At 39.5% G+C, this 13,970-nt stretch overlaps 1 protein-coding gene across 1 annotated transcript in view; it reads left to right on the plus strand.

The window, feature by feature from the left end:
* Positions 1 to 266: 266 nt before the first annotated feature.
* The window catches only part of LOC308100597 (NACHT, LRR and PYD domains-containing protein 3-like), a gene marked incomplete at both ends in the record, with an annotated part of 35,557 nt that continues 21,853 nt past the window's right edge, over positions 267 to 13,970 (plus strand). Inside the window, 10 exons of the mRNA XM_080449665.1 lie at positions 267 to 288; positions 2,028 to 3,783; positions 3,882 to 4,052; positions 5,592 to 5,780; positions 5,876 to 6,049; positions 8,026 to 8,199; positions 9,842 to 10,030; positions 10,126 to 10,299; positions 11,950 to 12,138; positions 12,234 to 12,407. Coding sequence (XP_080305791.1) covers positions 267 to 288; positions 2,028 to 3,783; positions 3,882 to 4,052; positions 5,592 to 5,780; positions 5,876 to 6,049; positions 8,026 to 8,199; positions 9,842 to 10,030; positions 10,126 to 10,299; positions 11,950 to 12,138; positions 12,234 to 12,407 — 3,212 coding nt within the window. The remainder of the gene's footprint in view (positions 289 to 2,027; positions 3,784 to 3,881; positions 4,053 to 5,591; positions 5,781 to 5,875; positions 6,050 to 8,025; positions 8,200 to 9,841; positions 10,031 to 10,125; positions 10,300 to 11,949; positions 12,139 to 12,233; positions 12,408 to 13,970) is intronic.

Raw genomic sequence — 13,970 nt, forward strand, 5'->3', positions numbered from 1 at the left:
ATCTCAACCACTCTTTTTTTCCCCTCTTGGAAGCTGCACAGTTTGTGATGAAGAACAGGGCACGGTTGATTCAAGAAGTAACTCCAGTCATGGCTATAGTAGACAGTCTAGAGACCATGGTCCATCCTGAGCTCTATGCCGAGATTCAAGCTGAGAAGACGAGACAGAACCAAATGAGACTAGTGTTTACAAAGGTGCTAGAACCTGGTGGAACTGCCGTCAGAGCAGCATTTTACTATGCTATTAAACAACACCAACCACAGCTGTCAAAGCCCGCTGAGAAGCCCGGTAAGATCACTTGTACTGCTAAATGACCCTTCTTCTTCTTCTTCTTCTTCTTCTTCTTCTTCTTCTTCTTCTTCTTCTTCTTCTTCTTCTTCTTCTTCTTCTTCTTCAGTTCAGTTCAGTTCAGATTTATTTGTCATATGTATAAATACAAGTATAAATACAATGAAATTTGTTTTGCTCAGAGCATTCTCAGTCATTATATACACATAAACAACATCAATAGTGCAGAGAAAAGACAAAACACAAAAACAAAATAAAGTGCAAGTGAATGACCATACAGTGCAAAACAAGGTCAGCTGTTCAACAGCCTGACTGCCTGGGGGGAAGAAACTGTTACTGAGACGGGTGGTGCGAGAATTGATGCTCTGGTAGCGTTTTTTGGAAGGGAGTAGTCTAAACAGGGTATTTGCGGGGTGGCTGGTGTCTTTAATGATGTTGTGGGCTTTTTTCATACAGCGAGTGGTGTAGATGTTGTGGAGACTGGGTAGTTCTGTGCTGCCGATGATTTTAGCTGCTGTTTTAATGGTCCTCTGCAACCTGTTGCAGTCCTGAGCGGTCGTGTTACCGTACCACACTGTGATACAGCCAGTTAAGACACTTTCAATTATGCAACGATAAAAGTTCACTAGTCCTATTGTACTTAAGCCAATTTTTTTTAGGCGCCTCAGAAAGTACAGTCGCTGCTGCGCCTTCTTGAGGATGTACTCTGTGTTGAGTGACCATGTGAATGTGTCTGTGATGTGTATGCCCAGGAATTTAAAGTTATCAACTATGTCGACAGATGACCCTCTTCTTCTTTACATTATGTATTTTTTTCCTTTAAAAGAGGAGGTATGACTTTAATTTAAACAAAACAAGACCAACACACACAGTCACCTTAATATGTGCATCGTCTATAATGAGTTGCTTCTACCTGACATACAGTCAAAACGCTATACCTGGCCAGTTTTGAACAACATGCGGTACCTCTACTAGGTGCCACTTTTCAAGCAGACCATAACAACTTAAACAGCATAAAAGCCAGTCGAACTAGTCGTATGACAATATCTTGTGAGCTATTTTTGCTATTAGTTGTATTGGCTTTAAAAAAATAAAAACATAATTCATTACAATAATCCCCTATAATGAAATGCACAAAATACTAAGTCTTTCCCCTACAGCTGTGGTGGTTGATGTGATTGATATGAATAGTTGAGCTATCACCACCACATCCAGGCTATAGCCTATATTTGGAATAAATGAACCGTCTGGGTTTGATTTGAACACTATATTGTAGAGGTAATGTTTGGATTCTAGCGGCCTACTGGAAATACGTATATATGCTGTGCATAGCATATATGACTGGTCTGTGTGCCATGACACCCTGAAGGCTTACACAATAACACACCAGTCCACACAGATAACACAAGCAAACAACCAATAACCATAATACCATCTGTACAATGACATGAACACAAACAACACTTAATCCACAAGGTTATGCACACTGAGATAATATTGTATCTTATAACTCATGTGCACACCTTCATTAAGTTGTGGCCTCAAAATACAGATTTTGTTCCCAAACATTGTTACATTGTGGGCACAACATACAGTATATGACATTCCCACAAGTAAATGAAATAAAAAAAAAACTATAAATACAACAAACAACACAATTTAACTTTTGCAGATCTGTTAATAAGACCTCCCATTTGAGGACCATATTTCTCAATGATGTCTGTTCTTTGGTCTTTCAGAAACTCTGTGCAAACAACAACTGAAGTCTAATCTGACAAAGAAGCTTTTGTGTTTGTCTGAGTGGATCACAAACGAAGGACAAAAAACATTTCTGAATCAGATCTACACAGAGGTCTACATCACAAAGGGAGGCAGTGGAGAGGTCAATAAAGAACATGAGGTCAGACGGCTGGAAACAGCTTCAGGGAAACCAGCCAGTCCAGAAATATCAATCAAATTTGAAAACATCTTTAAAGCATTACCTGGAGACGTTGAACCAGTGAGAACAGTGATGACGAAGGGAGTGGCTGGCATTGGTAAAACAGTTCTAACTCAGAAGTACGCTCTGGACTGGGCAGAAGATAAAACCAACCAGGATATCCACTTTGTGTTTCCATTCACTTTCCGAGAGCTGAATTTGGAGAGGAAGAATGAGTACAGCTTGGAGGAACTTCTTCATCTCTTTTTTAGTGAAACAAAGAATGTAGGAATCTGCATCTTTGACGAGCCCAACGTTGTGTTCATCTTTGATGGGTTAGATGAATGTCGGCCTCCTCTAGACTTCCAGAACACTGTGAAATGGACTGATCCCGAAAAGAAAACCACAGTGGACGTGCTGCTGCCAAACCTCATCAAAGGAAATCTGCTTCCAAAAGTTAAAATCTGGATAACCTCACGACCTGCAGCAGCCGACCAGATCCTGAAGTATGTTGACAGGTTTACAGAGGTGAGAGGGTTCAATGACCCACAGAAGAAGGAGTACTTCTTCAAGAGATTCAGTGATGAGCAACAGGCCGATAAAATCTACTCACACATCCAGACTTCGCGAAGCCTCCACATCATGTGCCACATCCCAGTCTTCTGTTGGATCTCTGCTAAAGTTCTTGAAGAAATTTTGAGCAAAGAGGAGAAAGGAGAACTACCAAAGACCCAGACTGCAATGTACATCCACTTCATGCTGGTTCAGTCCATACAGAAGAATGCCAAGTATCAAGACCCAGATGATGCCATTCTGTCTCTGGGGAAACTGGCTTTTGAACAGCTGAAGAAAGGCCAGCTGATCTTCTATGAAGAAGACCTGACAGCGTCTGGCATTGATATCAAAGACGCCGCAGTGTACTCAGAAGTGTTCACACAGTTATTTGGAGAGGTGCGTGGAACGTACAAGGACAAGGTGTTCTGCTTTGTCCATCTGAGTATTCAGGAGTTTCTGGCTGCCCTCCACGTCTTCATCACTTTCATCAACACTGGTGAAAACCTACTCTCAACCGCAAGCACGTGGTCCAAGTTATTTGGAAGGATTTCCAAATCCAAGATTTGTCACCTCTACCAAAGTGCTGTAGATGAGGCCTTAAAGAGTCCAAATGGAAATCTGGACTTGTTCCTCCGTTTCCTGCTGGGACTTTCTTTGGAGAACAATCAGAATCTCTTACAAAGACTGTTGAACAAGACAGGACATAAGTCCCATTCAAATCAGAAAACAGTCAAGTACATCAAGGAGAAGATCAGGAAGAATCCCTCTCCAGAAAAAAGTATCAATCTGTTTCACTGTCTGAATGAGCTAAATGATCATTCTCTAGAAGAGGAGATCCAAAAGTATCTGAGATCAGGAAGTCTCTCCACAGACAAGCTCTCTCCTGCTCAGTGGTCAGCTCTGGTCTTCATGTTGCTGTCATCAGAAAATGAGCTGGATGTGTTTGACCTGAAGAAATACTCTGCATCAGAGGAGGCTCTTCTGTGGCTGCTGCCAGTGGTCAAAGCCTCCAGTAGAGCTCTGTATGTGAACTTACTGATACATTTAATATGTTGTCATCTATTTTTTATGGAAAGAAAATACATTCATTTAATGTATATTCCCACTATTGTTTCTTAAGGCTGAGTGGCTGTAACCTCTCAGAGACATGCTGTGAGAAGTTATCATCAGTTCTCACCTCCAGCTCCAGTTTAATAGAACTGGATCTCAGTGACAATGATCTGCTCGATTCAGGAGTGAAAAAGCTCTCTGAAGGTCTTGGGAGCCCACACTGTACGCTGGAGACACTCAAGTAAGTGTTCCTGAACCTGTTCAACACATGACTGTTTCGATTCTGAAGTAAATAGACATGGAGCTTAGACTAATTCATTTACTTTTTCAGTTTGTCTGTGCTGGTGGTGTTTGGGGAGGGGCAGGGGGTGATTCTTATGTTCAGATCGAATGGATTTTGAAAGCAATCAATTTGTGCACATTGTGAACCCTTGGCGACTGATCCAAACAAAGCGGCCCACTCCCTAAATAACAAAATCACCTGCGCTGCTATCACTGCGCCAGATTAAGACCAGCTCAGTGAGTTGGTCTTAACTTGAAGCACAAAGTCTGTGGGGAAAATAACATTGTGCTGTGATCCCGCCAGACCACACCTCATTTTAAGATCATTTGGTATTTAGACAACGCGGGCGCAAGAAGTGTGCGTCGGGTGGGAGATACCAAATATGGCTTGTGCTTGGCACAATATGGCTTTGCACAATGTGGCTTTGCACCATGTAGCGCTGGTGGAAGATAGGTCCCTAAGGGGGCCTGAGGTCAGGTCAGGAAAGTTGTTGTGTATTATAACAATAGGCGTACCTCATACAGATTGAGAAAATTAGAGAAAATGTACCCACATTTTCAAACATAGTGAAAACAGCCACTCTAGCACATCTGGTATGTTTTCAAACCCAAGACGTCTCCACAAAAAAGCAGTTAAAACGACAGACGTGCGCCGTCTAAGTGGACTTGAGCTATGAGAGTCACCACCGAGTAAGCTGTTAGGAGAGCGATCGACTTGCCAAAAGTTTCAAAATTAATCATCACATTATCATTGGTCAATTAGTGTAGAAGTATAAAGTTAATCATCACATTATCATTGGTCAATTAGTGTAGCAGTATAAAGTTAATCATCACATTATCATTGGTCAATTAGTGTAGCAGTATAAAGTTAATCATCACATTATCATTGGTCAATAGTATAGCTGTATAAAGTTAATCATCAGACTATCATTGGTCAATAGTGTAGCAGTATAAAGTTAATCATCACATTATCATTGGTCAATAGTGTAGCAGTATGAAGAGTTTGTAGAAGAACTGTGTAAATAGCTCAACACAACTATTATTATGAGTGGTTTCTCCAAATTAAACACAAAATGCCACTTTTAATGACTATTGCAGTGTCAGAATTATTAAAAACCCATCATGTCAGCTGTCTTTAATTCTTTGTACAGCAGTCTTTTGCTATTATGACCTGCTGCAAACGTGATGCATAGCCAGGAACCAACTTCTGGCAGTATTCCTGTGGCATTTTAGCACATTCCTCGTGTGTAGTTGCCTCCAGTTCACTAGAATCCTTGCGTTTGCGTTCTGCAACCGCCAGTCACACCATTTGACCTTTATATGGACCAAGACCCATCAGACAAACTGATCCAGTATCAGCCCTTAGCTGCACATAGAGGTCTGTTTTTTTATGCTATAAGATCCAGACGTGTGTGTGTGTGTGTGTGTGTGTGTGTGTGTGTGTGTGTGTGTGTGTGTGTGTGTGTGTGTGTGTGTGTGCGTGTGCGTGTGCGTGCAGGTTGTCCAGCAGTATGATCTCAAAGAAAAGCTGTTCTTATCTGGTCTCGGCTCTGAGATCCAACTCCCATCTCAAAGTGTTGGTGTCATCAGACAAGGAGCTGGAGGTGTTTGACTTGAAGAAATACCAAGCTTCAGAGGAGGCTCTTCTGATGCTGCTGCCAGTGGTCAAAGCCTCAAAAAGAGCTCTGTAGGTGAACTGATAACTTGATACATTTAACATAAAAGGTCATCTTTATATTACATGATATTAAATATATGATTTTATAACTTTGTTCTCTTCAGCCTGAGTGGCTGTAACCTATCAGAGAAATGCTGTGAGGCGTTATCATCTGCTATCAGTTCCAAGTCCTCCATCCTGAGGGAATTGGACCTCAGCAACAACGATCTACAGGATTTGGGAGTCAAAGAGCTCTCTGGTGGACTGGGAAGTCCAGACTGTAAATTGGAGACCGTCAGGTCAGTATTCCTTAACCTTTTCAACCAATTTCAGCTGGTGCACGTGCATATATAAGCAACAATGCAAATGAAATAATATGCAGCTAAAGTAGAAAATATAAAATGTTCACTACGTTGCACCCTTTATTCATTGAATTTGGCCTTCAATAGATCTGTATTAAAGAGTCATATTTTGTTGATTTACTATACTTCATTTTCTCTGTTTAAACATCAGAGTTTGAGGAGAAAAAGTTAATCCCTTAAAACCTGTAGAACTCTTTAAAGGAGTAGTTCACCCAACAAATGACTTTTCTATAAACACCCCATGAAGCCTTGAATTCATGGATTTGTTTTTGTTTTTGTCGCATTCCTAAGCCAATAATTTGATTTCCAGCGGAAAGATGCTAATATATCCGATAGGAGACACAAAGTAGACTCTTTGTGTCTCCTACCAGAAATACAATTATTGGCTCAGGAATGCGACTAAAACTATACAACTAATCCATGAATTCAAGGCTTCATGGGGTGTGTAATTGATAGAAAATAAGTCATCTTTTGGGTGAACTACTCCTTTAAACATGTAGAACTCTTAACTTAACTTGAAGCACAAAGTCTGTGGGGAAAATAACATTGTGCTGTGATCCCGCCAGACCACACCTCATTTTAAGATCATTTGGTATTTAGAGAACGCGGGCGCAAGAAGTGTGCTTCGGGTGGGAGATACCAAATATGGCTTGTGCTTGGCACAATGTGGCTTTGCACCATGTGGCGCTGGTGGAAGATAGGTCCCTAAGGGGGCCTGAGGTCAGGTCAGGAAAGTTGTTGTGTATTATAACAATAGGCGTACCTCATACAGATTGAGAAAATTAGAGAAAATGTACCCACATTTTCAAACATAGTGAAAACAGCCACTCTAGCACATCTGGTATGTTTTCAAACCCAAGACGTCTCCACAAAAAAGCAGTTAAAACGACAGACGTGCGCCGTCTAAGTGGACTTGAGCTATGAGAGTCACCACCGAGTGAGCTGTTAGGAGAGCGATCGACTTGCCAAAAGTTGCAAAAATTAATCATCACATTATCATTGGTCAATTAGTGTAGCAGTATAAAGTTAATCATCACATTATCATTGGTCAATTAGTGTAGCAGTATAAAGTTAATCATCACATTATCATTGGTCAATTAGTGTAGCAGTATAAAGTTAATCATCACATTATCATTGGTCAATAGTATAGCTGTATAAAGTTAATCATCACACTATCATTGGTCAATAGTGTAGCAGTATAAAGTTAATCATCACATTATCATTGGTCAATAGTGTAGCAGTATAAAGTTAATCATCACATTATCATTGGTCAATAGTGTAGCAGTACAAAGTTAATCATCACATTATCTGTGGTCAATAGTGTAGCAGTATGAAGAGTTTGTAGAAGAACTGTGTAAATAGCTCAACACAACTATTATTATGAGTGGTTTCTCCAAATTAAACACAAAATGCCACTTTTAATGACTATTGCAGCGTCAGAATTATTAAAAACCCATCATGTCAGCTGTCTTTAATTCTTTGTACAACAGACTTTTGCTATTATGACCTGCTGCAATAGTGATGCATAGCCAGGAACCAGCTTCTGGCAGTATTCCTGTGGCATTTGAGCACATTCCTCATGTGTAGTTGCCTCCAGTTCACTAGAATCCTTGCGTTTGCGTTCTGCAACCGCCAGTCACACCATTTGACCTTTATATGGACCAAGACCCATCAGACAAACTGATCCAGTATCAGCCCTTAGCTGCACATAGATGTAAGTTTTTTATGCTATAAGATCCAGACGTGTGTGTGTGTGTGTGTGTGTGTGTGTGTGTGTGTGTGTGTGTGTGTGTGTGTGTGTGTGTGTGTGTGTGTGTGTGTGTGTGTGTGTGTGTGTGTGTGTGTGTGTGTGTGTGTCTATCTTTATATTACATGATATTAAATATATGATTTTATAACTTTGTTCTCTTCAGCCTGAGTGGCTGTAACCTATCAGAGAAATGCTGTGAGGCGTTATCATCTGCTATCAGTTCCAAGTCCTCCATTCTGAGGGAATTGGACCTCAGCAACAACGATCTACAGGATTTGGGAGTCAAAGAGCTCTCTGGTGGACTGGGGAGTCCAGACTGTAAACTGGAGACCGTCAGGTCAGTATTCCTTAACCTTTTCAACCAATTTCAGCTGGTGCACGTGCATATATATAAGCAACAATGCAAATGAAATAATATGCAGCTAAAGTAGAAAATATAAAATGTTCACTACGTTGCACCCTTTATTCATTGAATTTGGCCTTCAATAGATCTGTATTAAAGAGTCATATTTTGTTGATTTACTATACTTCATTTTCTCTGTTTAAACATCAGAGTTTGAGGAGAAAAGGTTAATCCCTTAAAACCTGTAGAACTCTTTAAAGGAGTAGTTCACCCAACAAATGACTTTTCTATAAACACCCCATGAAGCCTTGAATTCATGGATTTGTTTTTGTTTTTGTCGCATTCCTAAGCCAATAATTTGATTTCCAGCGGAAAGATGCTAATATATCCGATAGGAGACACAAAGTAGACTCTTTGTGTCTCCTACCAGAAATACAATTATTGGCTCAGGAATGCGACTAAAACTATACAACTAATCCATGAATTCAAGGCTTCATGGGGTGTGTAATTGATAGAAAATAAGTAATTTTTTGGGTGAACTACTCCTTTAAACCTGTAGAACTCATTAAAACCAGGAAAGCATCTGTGTCATTATATACTTTGGCTATTCAAACAAATTGCAGATATACAGTACAAGCTCATAGTGCGTCACTTTGTGCCGCACTATGAGCTTGCAAATCCATTTAACTCAGAAAACTCAAGATGAAATCAAATTAAGATAAAAGTGTTAATCCAAAACAAAACCAAAGTAAAGAGTTTTGATTAATTACCAAAATAAATTGTCTTAATAAAAGCAAAGCAAAATGTTAATCTGCTGATCAGTTAAAGTGTAGGTTGAAAAAGAAAATTCCTGAATGAGCAGCTGCTTCCTCTGTTTCTATCTCATACTTAAATGCGTTCCTCCCCATGGGGTTTTTCTTTAGTCCAGGCATTTCATTATTTTATGATTTGATGGCTGCCATGATGATCTGAACCCCACAGTTAATCGGCCTAACAGTAGCAGTTTAAGTGGCCACATATTAGGTAAAAAGGGATCCCAGCCATTCAGCTACTACTTCACTTATTTTACCTATTTTATCTGCTCCCATATGCATAATCTAATCTGTTAGCAAATCTCACAAAATACTTGGATAGGAGCTTTTCTCGGGGGCAGGCCATTGATCAGGATTTAAACTGTGCTTTACCCAATCAAAATGGAGTGGGTGTGACTGATACGTAAACCTCTGCCTTGTGTGTGTTGTAAATGGGAACGTATGTAAAACAGTCAATGCATTGGATATAATAGTTCACTTCATGGGCTAGTGAAAGTCAGAGGTGAAACGTAATACCCAAAGGTTGTTGAAACAAAAAAGGTTGGAGATAAACTTTGTATTCTTTACTCAGTTTGGTCAACAGCCATTAGACAGTGATGTAGAGAGAACTTTATTCTTGAGACGACTTGGCCACTTGACTTTTATATGGACCAAGCCCCATCAAACAAACTGAGTCTCAGCCCTCAGATTCATATAGCAAAGGTTCTTTTGTTATGAAAAACATTGTATTGACATAACCTGTGTGTGTGTGTGTGTGTGTGTGTGTGTGTGTGTGTGTGTGTGTGTGTGTGTGTGTGTGTGTGTGTGTGTGCGTGTGCGTGCAGGTTGTCCAGCAGTATGATCTCAAAGAAAAGCTGTTCTTATCTGGTCTCGGCTCTGAGATCCAACTCCCATCTCAAAGTGTTGGTGTCATCAGACAAGGAGCTGGAGGTGTTTGACTTGAAGAAATACCAAGCTTCAGAGGAGGCTCTTCTGATGCTGCTGCCAGTGGTCAAAGCCTCAAAAAGAGCTCTGTAGGTGAACTTATAACTTGATACATTTAACATAAAAGGTCATCTTTATATTACATGATATTAAATATATGATTTTATAACTTTGTTCTCTTCAGCCTGAGTGGCTGTAACCTATCAGAGAAATGCTGTGAGGCGTTATCATCTGCTATCAGTTCCAAGTCCTCCATTCTGAGGGAATTGGACCTCAGCAACAACGATCTACAGGATTTGGGAGTCAAAGAGCTCTCTGGTGGACTGGGGAGTCCAGACTGTAAACTGGAGACCGTCAGGTCAGTATTCCTTAACCTTTTCAACCAATTTCAGCTGGTGCACGTGCATATATATAAGCAACAATGCAAATGAAATAATATGCAGCTAAAGTAGAAAATATAAAATGTTCACTACGTTGCACCCTTTATTCATTGAATTTGGCCTTCAATAGATCTGTATTAAAGAGTCATATTTTGTTGATTTACTATACTTCATTTTCTCTGTTTAAACATCAGAGTTTGAGGAGAAAAGGTTAATCCCTTAAAACCTGTAGAACTCTTTAAAGGAGTAGTTCACCCAACAAATGACTTTTCTATAAACACCCCATGAAGCCTTGAATTCATGGATTTGTTTTTGTTTTTGTCGCATTCCTAAGCCAATAATTTGATTTCCAGCGGAAAGATGCTAATATATCCGATAGGAGACACAAAGTAGACTCTTTGTGTCTCCTACCAGAAATACAATTATTGGCTCAGGAATGCGACTAAAACTATACAACTAATCCATGAATTCAAGGCTTCATGGGGTGTGTAATTGATAGAAAATAAGTAATTTTTTGGGTGAACTACTCCTTTAAACCTGTAGAACTCATTAAAACCAGGAAAGCATCTGTGTCATTATATACTTTGGCTATTCAAACAAATTGCAGATATACAGTACAAGCTCATAGTGCGTCACTTTGTGCCGCACTATGAGCTTGCAAATCCATTTAACTCAGAAAACTCAAGATGAAATCAAATTAAGATAAAAGTGTTAATCCAAAACAAAACCAAAGTAAAGAGTTTTGATTAATTACCAAAATAAATTGTCTTAATAAAAGCAAAGCAAAATGTTAATCTGCTGATCAGTTAAAGTGTAGGTTGAAAAAGAAAATTCCTGAATGAGCAGCTGCTTCCTCTGTTTCTATCTCATACTTAAATGCGTTCCTCCCCATGGGGTTTTTCTTTAGTCCAGGCATTTCATTATTTTATGATTTGATGGCTGCCATGATGATCTGAACCCCACAGTTAATCGGCCTAACAGTAGCAGTTTAAGTGGCCACATATTAGGTAAAAAGGGATCCCAGCCATTCAGCTACTACTTCACTTATTTTACCTATTTTATCTGCTCCCATATGCATAATCTAATCTGTTAGCAAATCTCACAAAATACTTGGATAGGAGCTTTTCTCGGGGGCAGGCCATTGATCAGGATTTAAACTGTGCTTTACCCAATCAAAATGGAGTGGGTGTGACTGATACGTAAACCTCTGCCTTGTGTGTGTTGTAAATGGGAACGTATGTAAAACAGTCAATGCATTGGATATAATAGTTCACTTCATGGGCTAGTGAAAGTCAGAGGTGAAACGTAATACCCAAAGGTTGTTGAAACAAAAAAGGTTGGAGATAAACTTTGTATTCTTTACTCAGTTTGGTCAACAGCCATTAGACAGTGATGTAGAGAGAACTTTATTCTTGAGACGACTTGGCCACTTGACTTTTATATGGACCAAGCCCCATCAAACAAACTGAGTCTCAGCCCTCAGATTCATATAGCAAAGGTTCTTTTGTTATGAAAAACATTGTATTGACATAACCTGTGTGTGTGTGTGTGTGTGTGTGTGTGTGTGTGTGTGTGTGTGTGTGTGTGTGTGTGTGTGTGTGTGTGTGTGTGTGTGCGTGTGCGTGCAGGTTGTCCAGCAGTATGATCTCAAAGAAAAGCTGTTCTTATCTGGTCTCGGCTCTGAGATCCAACTCCCATCTCAAAGTGTTGGTGTCATCAGACAAGGAGCTGGAGGTGTTTGACTTGAAGAAATACCAAGCTTCAGAGGAGGCTCTTCTGATGCTGCTGCCAGTGGTCAAAGCCTCAAAAAGAGCTCTGTAGGTGAACTTATAACTTGATACATTTAACATAAAAGGTCATCTTTATATTACATGATATTAAATATATGATTTTATAACTTTGTTCTCTTCAGCCTGAGTGGCTGTAACCTATCAGAGAAATGCTGTGAGGCGTTATCATCTGCTATCAGTTCCAAGTCCTCCATCCTGAGGGAATTGGACCTCAGCAACAACGATCTACAGGATTTGGGAGTCAAAGAGCTCTCTGGTGGACTGGGGAGTCCAGACTGTAAACTGGAGACCGTCAGGTCAGTATTCCTTAACCTTTTCAACCAATTTCAGCTGGTGCACGTGCATATATATAAGCAACAATGCAAATGAAATAATATGCAGCTAAAGTAGAAAATATAAAATGTTCACTACGTTGCACCCTTTATTCATTGAATTTGGCCTTCAATAGATCTGTATTAAAGAGTCATATTTTGTTGATTTACTATACTTCATTTTCTCTGTTTAAACATCAGAGTTTGAGGAGAAAAAGTTAATCCCTTAAAACCTGTAGAACTCTTTAAAGGAGTAGTTCACCCAACAAATGACTTTTCTATAAACACCCCATGAAGCCTTGAATTCATGGATTTGTTTTTGTTTTTGTCGCATTCCTAAGCCAATAATTTGATTTCCAGCGGAAAGATGCTAATATATCCGATAGGAGACACAAAGTAGACTCTTTGTGTCTCCTACCAGAAATACAATTATTGGCTCAGGAATGCGACTAAAACTATACAACTAATCCATGAATTCAAGGCTTCATGGGGTGTGTAATTGATAGAAAATAAGTAATTTTTTGGGTGAACTATTCCTTTAAACCTGTAGAACTCATTAAAACCAGGAAAGCATCTGTGTCATTATATACTTTGGCTATTCAAACAAATTGCAGATATACAGTACAAGCTCATAGTGCGTCACTTTGTGCCGCACTATGAGCTTGCAAATCCATTTAACTCAGAAAACTCAAGATGAAATCAAATTAAGATAAAAGTGTTAATCCAAAACAAAACCAAAGTAAAGAGTTTTGATTAATTACCAAAATAAATTGTCTTAATAAAAGCAAAGCAAAATGTTAATCTGCTTATCAGTTAAAGTGTAGGTTGAAAAAGAAAATTCCTGAATGAGCAGCTGCTTCCTCTGTTTCTATCTCATACTTAAATGCGCTCCTCCCCATGGGGTTTTTCTTTAGTCCAGGCATTTCATTATTTTATGATTTGATGGCTGCCATGATGATCTGAACCCCACAGTTAATCGGCCTAACAGTAGCAGTTTAAGTGGCCACATATTAGGTAAAAAGGGATCCCAGCCATTCAGCTACTACTTCACTTATTTTACCTATTTTATCTGCTCCCATATGCATAATCTAATCTGTTAGCAAATCTCACAAAATACTTGGATAGGAGCTTTTCTCGGGGGCAGGCCATTGATCAGGATTTAAACTGTGCTTTACCCAATCAAAATGGAGTGGGTGTGACTGATACGTAAACCTCTGCCTTGTGTGTGTTGTAAATGGGAACGTATGTAAAACAGTCAATGCATTGGATATAATAGTTCACTTCATGGGCTAGTGAAAGTCAGAGGTGAAACGTAATACCCAAAGGTTGTTGAAACAAAAAAGGTTGGAGATAAACTTTGTATTCTTTACTCAGTTTGGTCAACAGCCATTAGACAGTGATGTAGAGATAACTTTATTCTTGAGACGACTTGGCCACTTGACTTTTATATGGACCAAGCCCCATCAAACAAACTGAGTCTCAGCCCTCAGATTCATATAGCAAAGGTTCTTTTGTTATGAAAAACATTGTATTGACATAACCTGTGTG

Source organism: Gymnoscopelus braueri (genome assembly GCF_963280865.1).
Source record: "Gymnoscopelus braueri genome assembly, chromosome: 14".
Taxonomy (NCBI): Eukaryota; Metazoa; Chordata; class Actinopteri; order Myctophiformes; family Myctophidae; genus Gymnoscopelus; species Gymnoscopelus braueri.